The sequence below is a fragment of the Citrus clementina genome, unplaced genomic scaffold, assembly GCF_000493195.1.
Source record: "Citrus clementina cultivar Clemenules unplaced genomic scaffold, Citrus_clementina_v1.0 scaffold_4, whole genome shotgun sequence".
Taxonomy (NCBI): domain Eukaryota; kingdom Viridiplantae; phylum Streptophyta; class Magnoliopsida; order Sapindales; family Rutaceae; genus Citrus; species Citrus x clementina.
The window spans coordinates 21,661,603-21,682,158 of NW_006262274.1; the positions used below are offsets into that span (position 1 = coordinate 21,661,603).

At 35.8% G+C, this 20,556-nt stretch overlaps 5 protein-coding genes across 6 annotated transcripts in view; 1 reads left to right on the top strand and 4 right to left on the bottom strand.

Moving 5' to 3' along the window:
• Positions 1–516: 516 nt before the first annotated feature.
• On the bottom strand, positions 517–2,470 carry LOC18044765 (mitotic spindle checkpoint protein MAD2). The gene is made up of 7 exons (XM_006438060.2): positions 2,163–2,470; positions 2,009–2,024; positions 1,773–1,903; positions 1,431–1,551; positions 1,207–1,310; positions 971–1,092; positions 517–884 (listed from the first exon to the last, which is right to left on the bottom strand). The coding sequence occupies exons 1-7, from the start codon at positions 2,233–2,235 to the stop codon at positions 828–830; spliced, it is 624 nt and encodes a 207-aa protein (XP_006438123.1). The 5' UTR covers positions 2,236–2,470; the 3' UTR covers positions 517–827.
• Positions 2,471–4,145: 1,675 nt separating this feature from the next.
• On the bottom strand, positions 4,146–9,988 carry LOC18043759 (trihelix transcription factor GT-1). Of its 2 annotated transcripts, none has more exons than XM_006438061.2 (5): positions 8,977–9,988; positions 6,529–6,567; positions 5,463–5,597; positions 5,007–5,231; positions 4,146–4,741 (listed from the first exon to the last, which is right to left on the bottom strand). In XM_006438061.2, exons 1-5 carry the CDS (start codon positions 9,560–9,562, stop codon positions 4,539–4,541), a joined length of 1,188 nt encoding a protein of 395 aa, XP_006438124.1. In that variant the 5' UTR covers positions 9,563–9,988; the 3' UTR covers positions 4,146–4,538. The 2 variants fall into 2 exon arrangements, with proteins under 2 accessions (XP_006438124.1, XP_024041669.1); XM_024185901.1 differs by having other exon boundaries at positions 5,454–5,597.
• A 752-nt stretch (positions 9,989–10,740) lies between these two features.
• LOC18043760 lies at positions 10,741–13,188 on the top strand. The gene is made up of 2 exons (XM_006438062.2): positions 10,741–11,038; positions 11,508–13,188. The coding sequence occupies exons 1-2, from the start codon at positions 10,900–10,902 to the stop codon at positions 12,506–12,508; spliced, it is 1,140 nt and encodes a 379-aa protein (XP_006438125.1). The 5' UTR covers positions 10,741–10,899; the 3' UTR covers positions 12,509–13,188.
• A 1,520-nt stretch (positions 13,189–14,708) lies between these two features.
• Positions 14,709–18,679, bottom strand: LOC18043761 (F-box protein SKIP14). Its single transcript, XM_006438063.2, has 2 exons — positions 16,950–18,679; positions 14,709–16,256 (listed from the first exon to the last, which is right to left on the bottom strand). Exons 1-2 carry the CDS (start codon positions 17,892–17,894, stop codon positions 15,717–15,719), a joined length of 1,485 nt encoding a protein of 494 aa, XP_006438126.1. The 5' UTR covers positions 17,895–18,679; the 3' UTR covers positions 14,709–15,716.
• Positions 18,680–19,707: 1,028 nt separating this feature from the next.
• LOC18043763 (signal recognition particle subunit SRP72) overlaps positions 19,708–20,556 on the bottom strand; it is a 3,856-nt gene continuing 3,007 nt past the window's right edge. The window contains exon 7 of the mRNA XM_006438065.2: positions 19,708–20,551. Coding sequence (XP_006438128.2) covers positions 19,925–20,551 — 627 coding nt within the window. The 3' untranslated portion in view covers positions 19,708–19,924. The remainder of the gene's footprint in view (positions 20,552–20,556) is intronic.

A 20,556-nucleotide genomic window follows, 5' to 3' on the forward strand; every position in this document is an offset into this window, starting at 1 on the left:
CAATTGATGATTTGTGAGATTGGGCTATTTTTAATACTACTGTTATAATTTAGCATTCTAATTACAGATATATTTAAAAAAAAACATGCATTTGATGGTTATGGAATTAATTTATTTATTGACCGATGGGGAAAATAATTAGATTTAATCTAATTATTTTTTATAATTTTTAAGGTGAAATTGTAATTTTCGTTTTGGGGGTAAAATGGTCATTTTTTAAAGTTTCCGTTAGTTTTCTTAACGGATTCCAAACGGAAGTGGAAAAGTGAAAAAAAATGTAACTTTGGGTGGATTCCAGCCAAAAAATGAAAGAATTGTGTATTTTTAAAAAAGGTGTAAAAAATAGGTGGACGGTGGATATTTTCCCTTATTATTATTACTATTATCAAAGATTGGGAATTGATTGAATTCTTGAACTATTGGATGGTCGTGGACGGACTGCTTTTTCTGTTACCTTGTGGCTCAAAAACCAACTTGGTAAGCTTTTATTAGTTTTACCAATACCAACAACAAGAATCCTGCCATTTCATTTAATCTTACAAATTAAATTTTGACTCTAACAATGGTAGCTCCTTCTGTGAATAGAAAGATTCACAGATCAAGGAGAAAACAAAATGTGCAACAGGATTTAAAATCATGGATTAGTTTTACCAATACCAACAACAAGAATCCTGCCATTTCATTCAAACTTGCAAATTAAATTTTGACTCTAACAATGGTAGCTCCTGCTGTGAATAGAAAGATTCACAGATCAAGGAGAAAACAAAATGTGCAACAGGATTTAAAATCATGGATTAGTTTGTTCATATAATAGCCTCTTCTGGCTCTTACTGCTCATCCCATTCATCATTCTTGTAGGATACAAGTGTGTCAACCTTATGTATCTGCAAAGCAGGTAAAATCAGTAGTTAATCACAGTTTCTCATCTGAATCCAATCAGAAACTAACAACCTCAAATTACTGAATTTACCTTGGTATCAAAAGAATGCAATTTCACCATTTGCGGATTTGCAATCAGCTTTGGGTCGCTCTCAATCCAAGTGAATGGGACTGCAACGTCTTTATCTGTGTATGCTAACACATCAAACACACCTACGCAAACAACAAACAAAGACTTGTCATTCAATCAGAAGGACAAAAATGCCAAAGATAAAAAAAAATCCATATATGTAAAAGACAGGTTCATTGGTGTACGTAATTGCTTACAAGTTTCATCAAGGCAAGGCAAGTAAGTAATGCTAGAGGCAATTTGTCTCATGATTGCTTGTATCTCTCTCATAATTTCTTTGTCACTCTTTTCCCTCGACACACTAAATAAGATGATACCACATGGAGCAACAAACGAATCAGATGCATATTTAGAAAACAAATCAGAAATTTCAAGCTTGAAGAACTGAAGTGCTTAAAAGCAAAGACTAAAATCAAAGTACCCCTTCTCAACGACTTCATTATCGGTCTCGATGCTGAAATTCCACCTCTCTAAAACCTCTTTGGTGGCCTTGCTCATAATCACCAATACAACCCTCTGTAGCTTCCCAGCTTCCAGCCACTCTACAAAATTGTGATCAAGTATTTATCAAGGACACGAGAATTAAAATCCAACATATTTTTCCCTTAAATCTTAGTATTTCAAAAGAATTTACAAATTTTGATAAACAAAACAAAACAAATGAAGGTTTTCAGCTTCATATTAATCCAGGTTACAAATAATGGAAGGGTTGATTGGAATTTTGAACTTTTCAGACAGTGCGCCAAAAAGGCATAAAAAGAACCTGAAAGCTGAGCAGTAAGATTAGCAATGAAGGACTTGACACCCTCATCTTCAGTAAGCAACATTGGGAGCCCATATTTCTTCACCTTCACAAAACTTTCTTCTGGATAAACTCCACGATTGTAAAGTATACTAAACAAATTCATCACTCAAAATTTGAATATCAAGGCCGTAAATTGTATAACAAAATTCAAGAAAATAGAAAGCAACACAGGTATCAAGACCGGATTTTTTTACCTGTTTGCTGCATAACCTGAAAATGGGTTTCAAGAAAACCACAAACATAAAAAAAAAGAACTCCCTTAACGCCGCAAAATTTTATCAAATAACAATAAAGAAATGTAACTGAAGAAAAGGGCTTAAAGCTTCAAATAAGGGGAAAAAAACATACCAAAAAACTCGCTGACGATTGCTGCAGAACCGCGTAGAGTTATGATGTCTTTAGCGACCGTCCTTGATGCCATGATTGTGAAAACAAATTATAGGGTTTGGTTCCAGAAAGAATCAAAGAAACAGAATTGAAACAATTTATTGCAAGGAAATTGAAATTGAAATTCAATTTTGGTTCGTGAAATATTACTATATTAGGGCTTTGATTATGTGAAGAGAATGTAGATGAGTTTTGAAGAAACCTTGATTATGGTTTGAGGCAATTGAAAATACAAAGCACGCCAACGGATAGTTTCTGGGTTTCGTCCAAGTGGGCAACAGCCAACGGTAACATTTTTTCTTGCGCCTTTAACGGTAACGAAGAAAGTGCACTTTCTTTAATTTTCAAATTTAGGATTTTGTATATATAACGCAATTTAAAAATCTCAATTATTATTAAAATTTAAACTTCTGCTAAGTATAATCATTACTTGCTAATCAAATAAATATTAAAAAATTCACTTCACTTCGGAGAACAGAAATACCTAATAATCGAACTGTGTTAGGAGATTATATTCTATCAATATGGAATTTAATCAAATAAGGTAGCGTTTACTTTTTGGATTGGAGTGAGAATCCTGAGGAGTAGGAATCCTATGATTGAGAGTGTAGAGTGGGATTGAGAGTAGGTTGTTTACTTGCATTGGAATTAAAGCATAAAATGAAGATCAGAATTTAATTTATGTTTTTACTTTGTTTTGGATTGAGAGTAAATAGTTTCAAATTACAATTTTATCCTTATTTAAAGAATAATAAATTTTAATTACAAAGTTAATAAAAATATATTTAATGAATAAATATTTATTTTATTATATTTGTAAATTTATAATAATTATTAATATTCTTAATTATGACCATCACAATTTTTATTAATTTTAATTATATAAATTAAAAATTGTTGATAAGGGCAATACAAATGAAATATTTTTACTATTAACATAGTATGAAATTAATATTTTCTTAGAATAAACTATTTATTAGTATTAATTATTAATATTAAATAAATATAATACTATAATTTTTAAATAAATATAATAATATTATATTTTCAAATAAAGATGGTATATAATAATATTATTAATTCTCTATTAATATAATAATATTATTTTTAAGTAAATTAAACTTAGAATCAAACCCAATTATTATTTAGTTAAATATAATAATATTATTTAAATATTTATTAAATATAATTATAGTAAATTTAATAAAAAGAAGGGTAAATATAAAATGAAAATTTATTTTATTTAATATAATTATATTAAATTTATTATTTATTAATATAATATTATTTAGTACAAAATTAATATTTTCTTAGAATAAACTATTTATTATTATTAATTATTAATATTAAATAAATAAAGTACTATTATTTTTAAAATAAATATAATAATATTATATTATTAAATAAAGATAGCATATAGTAATATTTATTAATTCTCTATTAATATAGTAATATTATTTTTAAGTAATTTTAACTTATAATCAATGCAAATTATTATTTAGTTAAATATAATAATAATATTTAAATAAATATAATATTTTTTATTTTATTTTATTAAATATTAAATATTAAATCAAATTAAATTAAATAAAAAAAAGGTAGAAAAGGGAGAGGTGGGAGTGGATTCCCACTCCTCACTCTAAAAATAGGTGAGACCCACGAAATAGAATTCCCAATTCTTCCCCAATTAGTTGAAATAAACACTGGAATGGGAAGAATCTACACTCCTCACTCACACTCCAAAAAATAAACACAGTATAAAATTCTTTGTTTAAAGAAGTCCCTACGTGTAACTTAGCACTTGCCTTTGTTTAATATAAAAAACGATGCTGTTGCAATTACATGATTACTTATTGTGATATGTTGAACACTTTTTATTCAAATAAATTAGTTTCATTTTTTTGGGCAACGCAATTTTTTTTGTTTACTCATAAAATAGGGGACTATATGTTTCCAGGCCTAGTATTTCAATTGTATGCAATTATCAAGCAGTTTCCAAATTATCAAGGATCAAGCTATTAAACAGTTCTAAACAGTAAATGATGAACAATTGTTTCTCTTCTTAACTCTTGAGTACATATTTACATACACTAGACGTTCATGACGCAGTCTAAACTAACAGAAATTTTGCCAAAGCCAAAAGCTTGGTCCTCGTCCTACCAAAAAGGAACATATGACAGCAGGCTGTACAGACGATGAGCCATTTATATCCAATTCTCTTATCACATTAAATTCCCTAGAGCACTGTGAGCGTGTACGAAAATTACAGAGGCCATGATATCGTGAACACTGCAAGCACATACAAATATTGGACGACTATGTGCCTACCGGCTCCCTTCAAGTAACACCTCGGTACATTGCACCAGGTCGCAGATCATCCATGTTGTCAACATTTCTGTAACCATCAAACTCCCTCAGACATGTCCAACCATGACGGGCCAGAAACTCCCGGTAATCCTCTTCCGTGTAAAAGGTCTTATCTTCTGTATGGACTGATATGTGATCTGATTCATCATAGAGGCACACTTTAATGGTCAATCCTGCACATAACACACACATTAAAGCCTACAGAAATTTGAACTGTAGAATGCTTAAAGGTTGCTTTACTGTTTGCCATAAGCAACATTTCATTTGATAATAACATGGCACGTATTCCACATGTTAGCTCTTTGAAGGTGTGATAGAAACCATTAGTAGCACCATTCCGGTAATACTTTCAGTCAGAATATCTTTGAGTCTCCGTAGTCTATTGTTTGAGAATTTCACAAAATGTTCATTACAGAAACCACATATGCAATAATTTACCTTCATCAAGGTGAAGAGTATAATTTCCCACAGGCATGTCCCTGTCAATACATCGAACTATCTGGTCTTCATCCTCCAACCAAAATGCACGTTTAGTTCTTATCCCAAAAGCAGACTTGATAGCCTCCTTGATGGCATCTGGAGTACCGTCAATACCAATCCTCCTCGTATAATCACCGCATTTGACTGATATAACCTTCCCACCAAAAGACTGGCCCTCCCCACCTGCCGAACAGAAGGGGGGGAAAAATTGTCAATACAAAGATCCCCACAAACATTATACTTAACCTCTGACAACAATTGAATTTGAGATCGCACAAGTGGCAATGATCACATTCACTAGGAAAGAGTAACAGAAAGCCCATATCCACATAGTGCATACTATTTCTTCAGATGGTAAATCACATCGGTGTTAACTTCAAGCAAATAAGTCTGCTTAGAACTTACAAAGATTACCATTTCCAGGTGGGGGGTCCCTCCAATTCCAAGGAGGGACTCCAGCGGCTGCAACTGCGTCAGCTGTTGTGATTGCAAGAGGGTGTCCATCATGATCTAGACGCCTCTCAAGATTAAGTGTTGGCCTGCCAGTAGCTGCACGCTAACAAACTTAAACATGAGGGAATGATATCTCATTTAAGATAAATAATGAGAAAAAGCGTGCAAATATTAAGAAAGACATACTAATGAAATTTTTTTATACCAGAACCTTTGTGCATGAGGAGTGTTAGGAAGTGCTTAGTCTACCATGTCTAGACACTTTAAGGATCCTCCTAAAGAAGATTATTAATAAATTCTCCCCCCAATTTGGCTAAAGCTTGCCTTTAGAAAGTTTTTCTTTCTTTTCTTTTTTAGTACTTTGGATCACTAAGCCCAACTAAGTGCCACTAATACTAATGGAGGTCCATATCTCCTTCAACACGGGCATTTTTTTCCCCCCCGAAACTAATAGATAAAGATTCAACTCTCAGGAGCTCTGCACTTCTGCTGGTATAAAGTTGATAATCACAGTTGCATCAATGAACTGATTTTTTACAGTAAAAAGTATAGGATATAAATTGCAAAGACTGCAAAAGTCAAACATCATCTAGATAACCAGATAACCAGATAGCCAATGAAACAAAGCTTTGAGCTGGATTACATACAGCTTACACTGTTCATGAATTAACACATTAGCTACATTAAGTAAAGCTTAAAAACAAAAGCATTTGAAGCAATAATCCCTCCTGATTGCAGTTTACTTTTAATGGCTTAGACCTACTTAATACTGATTGCAGTGGGATGGAGGGTTTTAAAGTCAAAAGACAAGGCAAATCCCCTAATGGGTATGCTCTATGGGATCAATTTTAATAAAATTATCAAGATTCCTAAAGGGAAAATGAACTTTTCTATCATAAGCAGCACATGGCAAAGCATAAGTGAAGGCTTCCTAAAGTTGAAAGGAATAAATTCATTCATTCACTCAAACTAAGGGATACAAACAGAATATATATAGATTTAGAATGGTAAGAATATAACACATTACCTTCAACGGGGCCAAATGATATACTGGTATCATCAAAACCTGCATAATTCCAAAAATTTTTGTGATTAATTTCATTGTCGCTTATACAACAGAAAGATTTTGTAAATGCTACTAAAGTGTAAGAGGCTACTCAAGTAAACTTATTTACATGAAGCTTGAGTGCAAAAACTCCAACTTGTTTCACAACATAGAGAACACTCTAATGGTCTAATTTGACAGACTTATACTAGTTTTCAGATGTTTTTAAGATGATATCAACCATAGTGTCTTTGAAAGGCAAGACTTGGTATATTTGTGGTTCCTAAATCTCAACTAACAAAAACTCAAAGTAAAACATCTCGCCGGTCAACATGCATTCAGGAAAGCGTTTCTCATGGTATGCTCCTTAAAATTATATGATATATAAACAATCATCTTCAATCATTTTCTAACTTTTCTCAAGTTAACATCTACCTAATGACAAAAATGATATGAGATATTTTAGACACGATTTTGCAATGAAGTGACTGGTTCAATTAATTCATTGTGCTTCCCCTCAGCTAAAACAAGCATCTACTCACTAGACCGAGACATCAATCAGCTCATTGAGTCTACAAAACTCATACTCTAACGATAATCCCACAGCAAACAGCTCCAACCGAGCCATCTCCATCCCGGCCAATCTTTAGAAAATTGAAAGATAAAAAACCCCATACTTGATCAACCCTGCCAAGCTCAACAGTCAGATTTTGAAGTGATAAACCAAGAAGATGAAGAGTAGAGGCCACTGATTTACATGAGATGTTGGTCCGTGTGTTTCAGTAAGAGAGAAAAGAGAGAGAGAGAGAGAAAACGGAGTAATTTACTAGAAAGAGGGGGCAGACGACTAAGGCCAAGAATTTATTAAGACTATACAAATAAAGGATAAACTGGGAAATTCGTTATAGTTAGACTCAGTATATAAACACCAATACATATGTGACGGAGTGAAGAGACTTCAAACTGTCCCCGGAAACCGAGTCAGATTTGAGATGCATGCCTATCCCATTAAGGGCTATGTGGACTGGTTGCTAGCTTTGTGAGAAAACTGGCATCCAGATTTAGGCAAAGAGAAGGGCCTCTCCAGCTCTAGGACAAATATGCAAACAGTATAGCTACAACTTCATAGGATCTAATAACTGTTAAAAGCATGCTACTTGTTAATGCATTTTCTACATACCATGGACATTTATTAGAGTATATACAAGTTAGATGCAGATATGAATATGTTCCTCATCCAAAAATATCATCTATTAAAAAGCTGCGTCTTCAAAATACAACTTTGTAAATTTGATAATGAATTATAGAATCTTTAGAAAGGTAAACTGAACGGCTCCATGATCCTTAATGCAGTTTTGACACTTCAAATTAGAGCAGAAGAAAATCACCATAACCAAAGTTAGAAGATTCAAATACTAGATTAGCAACTTACCACAGAATGCTACCTATCCCTATTTTTGACAATTGATAAACTATCAGAAAACTTTCTTTCTTCTCTAACTTTCTCGACTCTAATAAAGTAATAGAAGAAAAAGGACTGAACTTAATGGAAATTTACTACAGCATGGAATGTTTGAGAGACGTAACTTATTGTGCGATCAATATAACCATGAAGCCAATAGCGTAAATCTTGAATAATCCAGATTTTAGCACTCACAATACTAAAGGACTAATTGATTGAGAAAATAATCACTTCCCCTAAAAATTTGCTAATAAAATTCTTACCTAGACAGAGCATAAAATCTACCACAACCATCATGCCACATCTTTAAACAGTATCACTAAATATTCATTTGTGTGCTAATTACCATCAATATCCATGTTTAATGAATTTGATCGCGTAAACATTTTCACTTCTCATATCTTTTTCAAGAGGCTACACTTGACTTTGTATACTGACTTATTCTCTATACTTATCCATATCTATAAAAAAAAAAATAGAAGCACCATAATATAGCCATGAAAAGAGCATGGAGTTTTATAAAGATTTAAACCCCCCAAAAAAAAAACCCCATAAATCTATTAAAAAGCACTAATTACAACTCTTCAGAAGACATCCAACAAACTCCAGTCAATCAAACACATTTCCACAAACATGATTTTAAATTGCAGAGAACAAAAACCACAGACATTGCAAATTTTTACTAATAATTAGCCTTTCGCGTATATCCCTTTCAATTTCATACCCATCTTTCATCCAGAATTAACAAACCATATCCGCATAACTGTCCTAAACTTGGGAAAAAGCCTATTACCTTGAATTCCCCACTAAATCGTAGCAATCAAGCATTAAAACTCATACAAACCCAATACAGAAACCAAAACTTTTGCCTCAAATCCACTGAAAGACATCAGGATATCATTCAAAAAATGCCGACCCAACAGAAAAAACTAATAATTAATAACAATTTAAGAGAAAGAAATTGATACCTTTATCAGAGAACTGCATGAAAGTATCAACCTTATTAGCGGAATTGGCGACAGAAGTAGCTTTATACTGAGCATTCTTACTTCTCTCCTTCAAAATCTCATCAATCTCTTTATAATAGGACATCTTAGCAGACCCACTTCCTCTATCTTGATGCTTAGTCTTTTTGAACTCCTTTAGCAGATTCCTCCACTTGTCGGTACACATAGTGGGCGACCTATCAAAACCCTTCTCCCTCATCTTCGCTGATATCTGTTCCCACAAGTGCTTGTTCGACTTGGATGTGTTAAAAAGCCCGTCCATTTCCCTCCGAAACGCAATCAAGATCCGCGTTTCGTCTTGCACCCAAGTCTCGGCGCGTTTCTTGGGAGCCCTGACTTCATGGTCCTCCCCGCCGCTGCTGTCGGCGAGGATCATCTGCTGAGGTTGCAAGTCCCCATTGGACGCCGCGGCCACCTCCATGATCATGTCACGCGAGGAGGCCGCGGCCGCCGCCGCAGCAGCAACAGCAACTGCTTCATCTTTGTAATAATCAATGGGGCGAGGCTTTTCCGTCAAGTAAGGGCGGGGCTTCTCCGACAAGTACATGGCGTTGTTACTCGAATTGCGGCTGTCGTGCGATTTGAAATGAAGGGGGGGAGTTAGTTGAAAGAAGACACAAGCTGAGTTATATATATATTTTTCTTAAATTTTGAGAAGAATTTTGATGGGTTTTATTTGCAGAGGAGGAGGATATCATATCATCACACCGGATCGGTAACAGAAAGTGCGAGAGGCCGTCAAGTAAAAGCTTTGAGTGAATGATTAGCTAAGAAACAGGGATGGAGTTTAAGTGGACTTGGCTCTTATTTATTTATTGAAAAAAATTATCTGTTAATTACAAAATTTATCAATTTGCATTAAACTTGTTGGCAGGATTATAAAAAACATTAGGGGAAAAAAAAAAATCATTTTTTTTATTTTTTAGTGGATGCATATGTTGTTGTGATATGCAGGGGAATGATGATGCTATAATAAGATGACGGTGACGGTGTCGGCACCCTTAAGAACTTTCGAAACTACAGAAATCTTTTTTTGTACAAATTAATAATTTTTTGTTATTCTATTCAAAGTCGGGGACCTCGATAGATATTATTTCAGGCCACGAGTCCACGACTGCTTACTTCACTTTGAAAAATAATAGTAATAATCATAAATATGGGGGCATATTTGTAAAATTAGTAAAATGTATGAACCTTGTATGATAACCTTTTTTGATGATGCAAGAAGATTACGAGATTACATGATTCTCGTATCCTAACAAAACAAAAATCATTAAATGACTACCATTAATGCTGCAAAATATCTGTCCAGGGCAGTCCTAATGTACATGGATTACTTCAAAGTGTTTATATATAGCTAATTTAAATTATTTAAAATTTATTAATACTTACAAATATAGAATAATTAAATATTTAATTTCATTTGAATAAATCAATCAAAATCTGTTAACAATACTACGATGGATGATGATACAGTCACAAATTTTTATATAAATATATTTTATATAAATTAATATGATATTAATTTATTAATTGAATAAAAATATAAAATAATAAAAATAAATTATATAGATCAAGAGATATTTAATTCAACCAATAAATTAACGGCACATTAATTTATACAAAAATTTATAGTTATATCATTACCCATACTGTCACATATATGAATTTACATGCCATCTATATTCAGTAATTCTAAACGACATCATAAATATTATTTAAACAGTACGAAATGTCGTCCGTAACATGAGGTCGTAACGACAAAACAAACCCCTAAAACGCTTAGAAAACATCTTAAATCCATTCGAATCGAGAACGACGATTAAATAAACAGTTTGCCAAATTCATACAAGAAGTAATGCCTGTAACCGTAAGCAACAAACCATGTTGAATCTGATTCAGGTCTCTTGCTTTCAATCAAGAGCTTCCATCGTTTTAAATAATCCATGCGCAAGACCCTTTTCAAGTATTACAGTTTCAGCGCCTGCTATCATCGGTTTTAGCAACTCAAGGTCTCTTTCAGGTATTTTATCAAACACCTCGCATTAGTGTACTCAGCTTCTTTCTCATTTAGTTGTTTTTCAACTGAATTGAGTTATGGGTATGCTTATTTGAGCTTTTAGAGTCGTGAGTTCTCTCATTTATTGTTTATTTGGAGGGAAATTGGATTCATTTTAGTTACTGACTTGGACTACAACTTGCGGTGGGTAAAATATTTTTGCTTTTGCTGTGTTTTTGGGATAAGAAACTTAGATTAAACTGTCTAACTTTCTGCATGGGAATCTTTTTTTATTTTCATTTGACATGATAAAGATATTTCTTGTATGATGCTATATATCAGTATTGGGGAAAATTTGAATTCTCTTCGTAGTCAGAAGGATCCAGTGCGCATGCTTGATTGTATAATACGACTTTTCTAACGAATGGTTGTAATGGAATTTTTCTTTTCATCATGAATTTGATCTTGAATTATCTACTAACCATTCCAGCAGTCTGCAGCTTTTGTAGGATCCTTCAACCAAATAAATTTTTCATCAACTGCCTGATCCTCTCAGCAATGAGCAATGACTATTTAACAAGATGCAGCAGCATTTACCATCAAGTAGGACGACCTCTGTCTCAAAAGAGAAGGTGTGGAAGTGCAATTTACAGAAACTTTTCCACCTGGTCGGCCTCGCTGATCTCTCCTGTGGCTTCTCTTGTGGTTCGCCCCCCCTCATCACTAGCGGTGGTTGCCTGCGTAACACAGAATGATATGCTCCAGCGATCTGATGAATGGTTTGCCCTTAGAAGGGATAAGCTAACCACTAGCACCTTCAGTACTGCCTTGGGTTTTTGGAAGGGAAAACGTCGCTCCGAGCTCTGGCATGAGAAAGTATTTTCCTTGGAGACACAAGTTATTGAAAATTCTAAAAGGTGTGCTATGGAGTGGGGTGTGCTGAATGAAGCAGCAGCTATAGATAGGTACAAAAGCATTACTGGTCATGATGTGAGCTCATTAGGATTTGCAGTCCATGCAGAGGAGCAATTAGATTGGCTTGGGGCTTCTCCAGATGGTCTTCTTGGTTGCTTTCCAGGAGGTGGCATCCTGGAAGTGAAGTGTCCATATAACAAGGGAAAGCCCGAGATTGCTCTGCCCTGGTCAACCGTGCCTTTCTATTACATGCCTCAAGTGCAGGGTCAAATGGAAATACTGGACAGAGAGTGGGTTGATTTGTATTGCTGGACACCAAATGGAAGCACAATTTTTCGCGTCATTAGACGACGTGATTATTGGGAGCTAATACATGGGATTTTACAGGAATTTTGGTGGGAGAATGTTGTTCCTGCTAAGGAAGCTCTGTCAATGGGCAGGGAAGAGTTGGCCACGTCATACGATCCAACATCCACTCATAGACTTACAGGGCTTGCAATTGTAAAGAGCTTGAAGTTGGCCAGTGAGTCAAAATTATTGTGCAAGGAGATTGCGGGTCATGTTGAATTTTTCAGATGACATACCTAAATGGAAAGCTAAGCAACTGGCTGCCATTGTGATCTTTAATTTTGATTTGTAAACCACTTATTTTCAATTATGTGCTGGAGGACGGGTGACAGGTGGACGAATAGACTGAAAAGCTTTAGGAGAGCTTTTGCTTTATGATTCTTTGCCTTAGAAAGAGAGGTAATATTTAAAAAGATTAAAAACCCATCAAAACTTGAACGGCTTCGAATTCATGATTCTTCAAATATGTAGGTTCAGCGTGCATGTATATATTTCAGCTGGTTCTGTTATTGTAATGGCAGACCAAGTCAAAATTCTGTCAAGGAAGGGACAGCCCTCTTTCTCAAAATCATCTATTTTCTAGCAAATTTACACTTATGTCAAATAAAAGGATGTGTCTAAGTTAAGAACTGGGGTTTGTTGAGAGACAGATTCTTCAATCTGCTGTTGAATATAACCAACTATTGCCTAATTATTCAGGTTGGCAGAACATAAACTTGGTTAAATTAAGGAAATGACCGCTAAGAGAAAAGAAAAAATTCTAAAGCCGGTAATCCAACATAACTAACATTTTTTACCCACCTTAGCTGGAATGAACGGAAGTTCGTGACAATTAACAAATGAGTTAAAAAAAGGCAAATGGCAGTTAACAGAAATTACTAAAGCTGATTTTCTAGCAGCTGCTGTTTATTCAGGCAAAAGTTGGGGAGATTAGGAAACAGAAGAAGGATGGATAATGGGTTATCCTGGGCTGATCAATGGGATTACCAGAACCCTGACCCTCTGCCAGTATCAGATAAAGATAAGAAGAAGAAGCATGAATCCAAAAGCAAGTTTGGGAAATTATTCGGGTGGATGAAAGATCGTCGCAAGAAACCGGAGAAATAATGAAAGTCCAATGCTAAGGATTTACTCTTGCCCTCATCCATCTTCAACAATAGCATTACCAAAACTTCTCATGTGTGAAACAAATGTTTATTATCATTTTGTTTTGTTCATTTAGAAGCTGTATCTGCTATTCGAGATTACAAATGATATCAGATAGGAAAAATAATACCATTTGAATAATCGATTTCAGGGGAGTGTTATAATCATATGCTCCTGGTGTCAATGGTTTTGTTCTCTTTTGCCTTCCACCCGCGATTTCCTTTTGCCTTTTGTTGTTTGTTGTAAGTTTTCCTCTGTAAGGTTTGGAACAAATATAATAAAATTTCACTTCTTTTCTTCCCAATTATTCTTGATAGATTATTAGCAAAGGGTTTGTTTCGTTGTCGATCAAGATCGATGCCCTCAAGGGTGAAGTTCAATGCATGGTGCGTAAGAGAAAAGTTTGCATTATGTGGATTGTCACAGGTAAATCTTGATTGAAAATTCTTAGTCTTTGTTGTTCATTTTGCTGCAGCATACTCCTGTAACAAAGGTCTGCAAGAGATAACAAAGTTGTTGAGGCAATGTTAAAGCTACCAGTAGAGAATTAAACTTGTGTTTGTCTCAATATATATACATAGAACAGATTGGCACAGAAGAACCACTTGAATAACTAATGTTTGGTTATCCAGAATGCAATGGTTACTGATTTTCGGTTAACAACTCCATCTTCATAGATGGATTAAACTCTCAAAGTTCAACTACAAATGAAAAAAAGGAAAAAGACAACGAAGTTTATAATGAAAAGTTGTATATATCAACAATACAACATCCTCCCGTCTTCCTAATTAAAAGGCAGGATATTTCGCCTTGCAGCCAAGGAAACTGCAGAGTTACCACCATTTCATTCTAATCTATAAATTACAGTTTCCAGTTTCAACAGGCATGATGTATTTGTTCTTGTTAGCCAGATATGAACCTCTAAAAGCAAAAAGAATGGAAACTGATAAATATTACTTCCAACAGGAGATTCAACTCACTTCACTTTATTGCTGTTCAAGATCAGCAAAGATGTTTAACAACACTTGTAGTCAATCATCTGTTGTTTTTGCTTCTTTTTTTTCCCCCCTGAAATTGTTATTTCTGCTTTTTAGAAAGAAATCATAAATGCAAGCATTCAAGAATAATAAACATATGCTAATAATATCTGATACAAAGCAAGAGCATTAGCAAGCTGAGCTCTATATCCTAACATTGAACAGTAAGGAGATGCTGAAGAAAGTTTATTGCATTGCTATTAAATTTTTAACACAACAGAAAGGACAATTTCTGATGAACAATAAAATCTTAACAGTACTGTCTGAGTGTCTGTACTTTTATTTTCCTTTTTCTAGGTGACATTTAATGCATACAAGTAGAAATTCACAAAGGAGACTGATAAAATCTTCCTCATGGAAGAAACAAGTACAAGCCCCATACTATGATGGATGATGCCAATCACCACACAATGACAATAAACTATAGTCAGAATTCATGAAGCAAGCCAGGGTACAGAAAACAGGGGATGTAAAACATCCATTAGCCCAAGCTCAGAGGTCCAATAAAACAAGTGACCCCAAGTACTGCATCCCCAGACAGAACACACAAGAAGCTACTGCACAGCAAGAAGATTAATCAATGCAGATCTATCAGGCAATGGAGAAATCGTGCCTCCTGGTTGACAAATTAGTAGAAGCTTGCTTCAACAAAGGAGGATTTGAGTTCATGAGGGATGACTGATGTCATCGCACAACGGTCAGGTCCAACGAACTTTACAACAACACCACAAGCCCAGGTTGATGGCAACACACTTGTCTGTTTCAAACATCCATGAGCAGACCGGTCTATTCCTTATTGGACATTATTATGTGCTAGAGCATGCACTTTGTCAAGTGCTGTTGCAACTGAACTGCCGGGACACGGTGAAATCCTGTGTCCTGGACATAAGGCAGCAATTACAACCTTTAACTTCATATTCTTTGGAATGTTATTTCATTTGTTTTTTTCATCTACTTCTTTTTCTTTCTTTTTTTCTTTTTTTGTACCCCCCTCACTACACAGAACATTAAACCCAGCAGATGACTAATTGCAGCCCCAAGAGGACAGCCCACCAATTGGTGGAACCAGACTCATCCAGCAGACCAAGAAGGCCATAAAAGTTAGATTGAGAGCAATATGTTAGCTGCCTACCCAGCTAACCACTCATACAATTTCTCAAACACAATGTGAAACCAGAAGACACAAGCAATTATCAATATCTACCCATGAAGACGGTGGCCAAATGTGAAACCAGAAGACAAGCAATTACCAATATCTAGCCCTGAAGACAGAGGCCACTAATCGGTTCATTGAGAACAACAGATGTAGTAGGGTCCCTTCTAACCTGCCTGTCTTGGCACTTCCCACAATCCGAACAAAGCAAATCCAAGCTAAATGTTTCCTCATACTCACTGTCATTAATACATCGTCCACAATGAGCACACCGTGCAATGCAAAGTGTGCATGCCCTGCATAACGGGTAGGCCTGTTCTTTTCTGAGACAACCCTCAGCAGGGCAGTCATAAACTAACCTCAGATTCTGACATTTCGGGCACATTTCAATGTCAATGGCACGGTCATCCTCACAGGACAGATACAATTTTCCTCTATGGTAGAAATGTGGCTTGTGAGTATTCTGCTGCATCAAGCTATCTGTACCCAACAAGAACTTCAACTCGTCAAAATGCTTCTGTGTAACTCCATACAACCCACCAATCCTCAGATGCTTCACACCTTGCGCACCCATAGACTTGAAAGCCTTTAAGCTGTTCACAATACCCTCAATACTGAGTCTTGTACATCCAGGCACACTCAGCTGTTGCGAGTTGCAAGAAGGAGAACAATATTTAGCACATTATTAAATTGCAAGGAGAAAAAGATTAAAAAGAAGCGAAGAGTATGCACACATTCAACTAGCACCATGACAATGATTTGATCATTTTACTGCCAAATCCCAGATAATAGGACTTAATAGTACATAAGTTTTCATCTATATTTAAAATGGAAAACAGAACAAGAATATAAGCATGGTCATTGTTTTAATGACATCTGAAAAGCGAGATTCACCAAAAATCCAAAGGCAATGTCCAAAAAGTTTTCATCCGTATTTTCACCCACTATGAATTATTTCTAACTTCCCCAAAGGAAGGCCCAGCAAATTATCAGTCCTAACATGGAACTAGCAAGATTAATTAACATGCACCACCTGAAGCAGCAAAATAGAAACACAAACTTTTTGCTCAATATCAACTGATATTGGATAAAACCGTACAAAATATCCCCAATCGCTTTCAAAAAAGCATGATAGATCCAATGAATAGAAAAGAACCAAGGCAAAAATCAACTCATGTAATACCGACCATCAACAACATCCCCAAACTAATTGGGAAAATCTCATATAAATACTTAAACCTACGGAAAGTAATTATGCAAGCTGAAAGGCATCAATCAAGGTATAAATAAAAAACCTACAACAAGCATGGACCAAAATTAGTGAAAACATTCTGACCTTGGTTAACCTTGGATTACTTTCCAGCACACGTTTCAAACCATCATCAGTAATCCTTGGGCACTCCACCAGACTCAAGCATTGCAAATTGCCTTGAGCTCTATTGGTTAATTGCAAAAGAACATCATCAGTAATCTTCTCATTCAATGGTTGATCAATGTGAATACTCCTCCACAAAAGGGGGTCATCCCTAACCGTAGAGCACAGAGATCTGCAAACCTTTTCAACTACAAGGAGATCTCGCACACCCAGATAACCAAGAGAAAAAATCAAAGCAGCATGAGGAGCCCCTTCCTCTCCATCACAACAGCTCCCGTTACCCTCCAACAATGCTTCGCTTTGCTGATCAACAAGACCGACATTATCATTCCCAAAACCAAACATGTCATCCACATTACAAGTTGATGCAAGAACACCATGACAAGACACCTCCTCCACAACTTCTTTTGGCTGAAAACGCTCACTAGATCCACTTGCTACATTCAAATAATGCTCATAACCCATGTTATTAGGAAAACCCTGGAGCCTCATAGCATTATTCCAAAAGAAATTCAAACCAGCAAACAACTGACAATTACCATCACTTGTCCCAACCTCATCCCTTCGAAACCCACCATAATCCACCTCCAAATCCTCAAGCCACCCCGTAATTGCAGCTGTGAAGGTAGTACTAATATCCATTCCAAAGGGATCCGACGGCAAAAGATCAATAATATCCGTTGACACAGACTCTTGAGACCCACACCTGTTTTCAGCCCTGTCCCTCCCATAATCAAAGCAATCATCAATTTCCTGATTCAAATGCCAATTCTTAGCATACCCATCTCCATTTTTCTCAGGTATGCCCTCGACAAGATACCCATTAGCAATCCTCATTGGGGACACCAAATTATCCTCAGTTAAATGTCCAGGAAAGATTGGTCTATGGGAAAAATTCAACGCCATTTTATCATACACAAACCCCAACCCAATCTCTCTGTACAAAATCTATGAAATACTATGCAAACCCTAATGTTTCTTCTCTTCCATTTTTCTTTTGATTTTTGTTTTAGAAATATCAAGGAAAAAATACTGGGCAAAAAAGAAAGGCAAGACAAAAATTTTAGGGAAGATCTAATCCTAATCTAAATCTAACAAGAAAACCCTCGATTTCTGATGACAAACTAAAACAACGGCACCAAAAATTTCACAGAGTTTCCCGTGAAAGATTAAAAAACCTAATTCCAGCTACAAAGTGAAAGAAGAAACCGTTTAACCAATTATCTACACAAAGAATCAAATCAATCACTCAAATATTCTTTTTTTCTTTTTTTTTTTCCGCCACTTAATCAAAAGCTAGGGTTTGCAAGAAATCTAAAACGGAGAGAACAGAAAATGAATTAGCGATAATCGAAAGACAAGATTACCACAAAAAAGATAACCCTAATTTGACTCCCACAAACGCAACCGATGGAGAAATTCAAGTCTCGGCTATTGGCATGGCATCGAGGAGCTTTCGCGATTCCAAACTAGGACTCGAAATTGGAAAAAGAAAATGGAATTTTTTTGGGGGTTTTCGTCTCTTTTGAGTTAGGGGATTCGATGTGGGTGAGTCTGTCGACCGAGTTCAAAAGAAAGAAAGGGAAAACGGAATTAAAGAGCTGATAGAAGAATAAAGTTGGGGGAGAGAGAGAGAGAGAGAGAGAGAGAGAGAGAGACAAACAAAATTATTATTATTATTATTATTTTCTTTTTTGGTTTTGTGTGAGAAAATGAAAGGGAACGATGAATGAATTGTCCGGTTAAGGGGAGAGAGGGCCAGGGGATATATCGACACGTGTCAGTTAGTTAAAAATAGGGTTACTTTTTATTCGCAGTAAGTAGTGGCGGGAGATGGATTCCGGAATCCCCCTTGTGTTCTGCGTTTTGGGTCTCCCTCCTAATCTCTCGGTCTATCAATTATTGTGGATATCTTCTTCTTCTGTGCGGCATATTTTACCGTATCCATTTGATGTTCATCCGACGGATGGGAATTCATAAGGAGCGTTCTCGTGTGAGTTGTTCTAGGATGAGATTGGATGTCAGGGAGTGTGTTGAAGTGTCAGCATTGATGATGTGTCTTCAGGGCCCATGACAACCTGTGGCTGCCCCTCGGCTTATCTGGACAAGCCCCGACCCATTTAGACATAGGAGAGGGATTAGGATAATGACTTAGTAAGTATAAGATTAAAACTAATCAATTAAGCAATTTTTAACCCCCCAAACCAAAAAAAAAAAAAATCAATTAAACAATTAGAGGTTATTACATTTATAATTATTTATTCAAGGCCAGTTTTTGCTTCAAAGTAGTTTCAACAAACATATGTAATTATAGATCCATTAATTACTTTCTCAATTTTGGTAAGCTAGGCTAGGAGACTAATGTTGAAGCACAAAGTTATCGTGACGTAAAAGCACTCTCTTTTAATTTTTTTTTTAATTTTACGAATTAACTTGATGAAAATAGAGATGTATTTAATCTAGCTGCCAAAGGCATCCTTCAAATCTTCACGTTCAGAATAACCTCTCGTCAGAAGCATCTAAAAGCAATTCTTGAAGATAAAAGTCACAGACGATAAGGACCAGCTCAGAAGCTGCTTTACTACCAGAGAGATCAGATTCAACCACACAACAAACAGGTGTTTCACAAAAGCTTCCGAGGCTTAGAAGCAGCTCATCCGGCTAATACACCAAGAGGCTAGCCAGAAGCTAAAACAATACAATAAACTAAGAGCAGTGGTGAAATGGAACAGATGACTTGAGCCCTAAAGCACGATAATAATCCGAATCCTCGCCATCTTGATTTTTGGTTCTTCTAAATTAAAATTATCTTGGAGTTAGAACAGAAGTCAAAAAATTAAACAGTCAAAATCTCAGCTTAGTAAAGACACTGAAAAATAAAATGTGATACGATGCGAAACTGTTTCATAAACTAAAAGAATTGATATCTTCCTGTTTTAATTTCTAGACTTCTTTCTTGATGACTTTGATGAACCCTTAGATGACTGTGCAACGTTCTGTGCTGCTCCTTTGGAGCTCGTTGCCTGGCTTGATGTTGAATTAGAACTGGCACCGGCAGCACCTGCGTCATGCTTTTCTCTAACAACTGCACCCTGAGAGCCTCTAACCTGAGCAGCTCTCTTATCCTTTCTCCTGGGCCTGTAACTTGACCTTTCTCTCTTAGGGAGCCATCTTTCTGGGTCTGGAGGAGGACCAGGATTCGCAGGGTCAAATCCTTTGGGGTATCTAGGCTTTCTCTTTCTCTTTTTCTTTGCTTTATCCTTATTCTTACCTTCCCCATGTGCTTCATTTACCTCAAAATAAGAAGCACTTTCAACATGTTTCGCTCCAGAAGTCTTCTCCAAACTATCCACATCAACCCCATTTAAACCTGGTAATGGCTTCAGCCGCTTCTCGTAAGATTCTGCCTTGTCAACATCTACATGAGCTGATGTAGTTACCAGCCCAACCAATGCCTCGATGCTTCCATGGGTTTTCACAAGCTCCTCAAAGAGATGGGAAGCATCCTCCTCCCTGCCATGTCTGAGCTTGAAGGAAGCAGCCTCTTGCATTATAACACTAAGCTTGC

Coding starts and splice junctions, on each gene's coding strand:
- LOC18043760 (XM_006438062.2), top strand. CDS start 10,900: ATGTTGAATCTGATTCAGGTCTCTTGCTTTCAATCAAGAGCTTCCATC. Junction 11,039..11,507: donor CAACTCAAGGTCTCTTTCAG/GTATTTTATCAA, acceptor CCATTCCAGCAG/TCTGCAGCTTTTGTAGGATC.
- LOC18044765 (XM_006438060.2), bottom strand. CDS start 2,235: ATGGCATCAAGGACGGTCGCTAAAGACATCATAACTCTACGCGGTTCT. Junction 1,311..1,430: donor AATGAAGTCGTTGAGAAGGG/GTACTTTGATTT, acceptor CATCTTATTTAG/TGTGTCGAGGGAAAAGAGTG. Junction 1,093..1,206: donor GCCTTGCCTTGATGAAACTT/GTAAGCAATTAC, acceptor TTGTTTGCGTAG/GTGTGTTTGATGTGTTAGCA.
- LOC18043759 (XM_024185901.1), bottom strand. CDS start 9,562: ATGTACTTGTCGGAGAAGCCCCGCCCTTACTTGACGGAAAAGCCTCGC. Junction 5,598..6,528: donor ATCATTTGGCCCCGTTGAAG/GTAATGTGTTAT, acceptor GTTAGCGTGCAG/CTACTGGCAGGCCAACACTT. Junction 4,742..5,006: donor TACTCTTCACCTTGATGAAG/GTAAATTATTGC, acceptor TGTTATGTGCAG/GATTGACCATTAAAGTGTGC.
- LOC18043761 (XM_006438063.2), bottom strand. CDS start 17,894: ATGGCGTTGAATTTTTCCCATAGACCAATCTTTCCTGGACATTTAACT. Junction 16,257..16,949: donor GTAATCCAAGGTTAACCAAG/GTCAGAATGTTT, acceptor AACTCGCAACAG/CTGAGTGTGCCTGGATGTAC.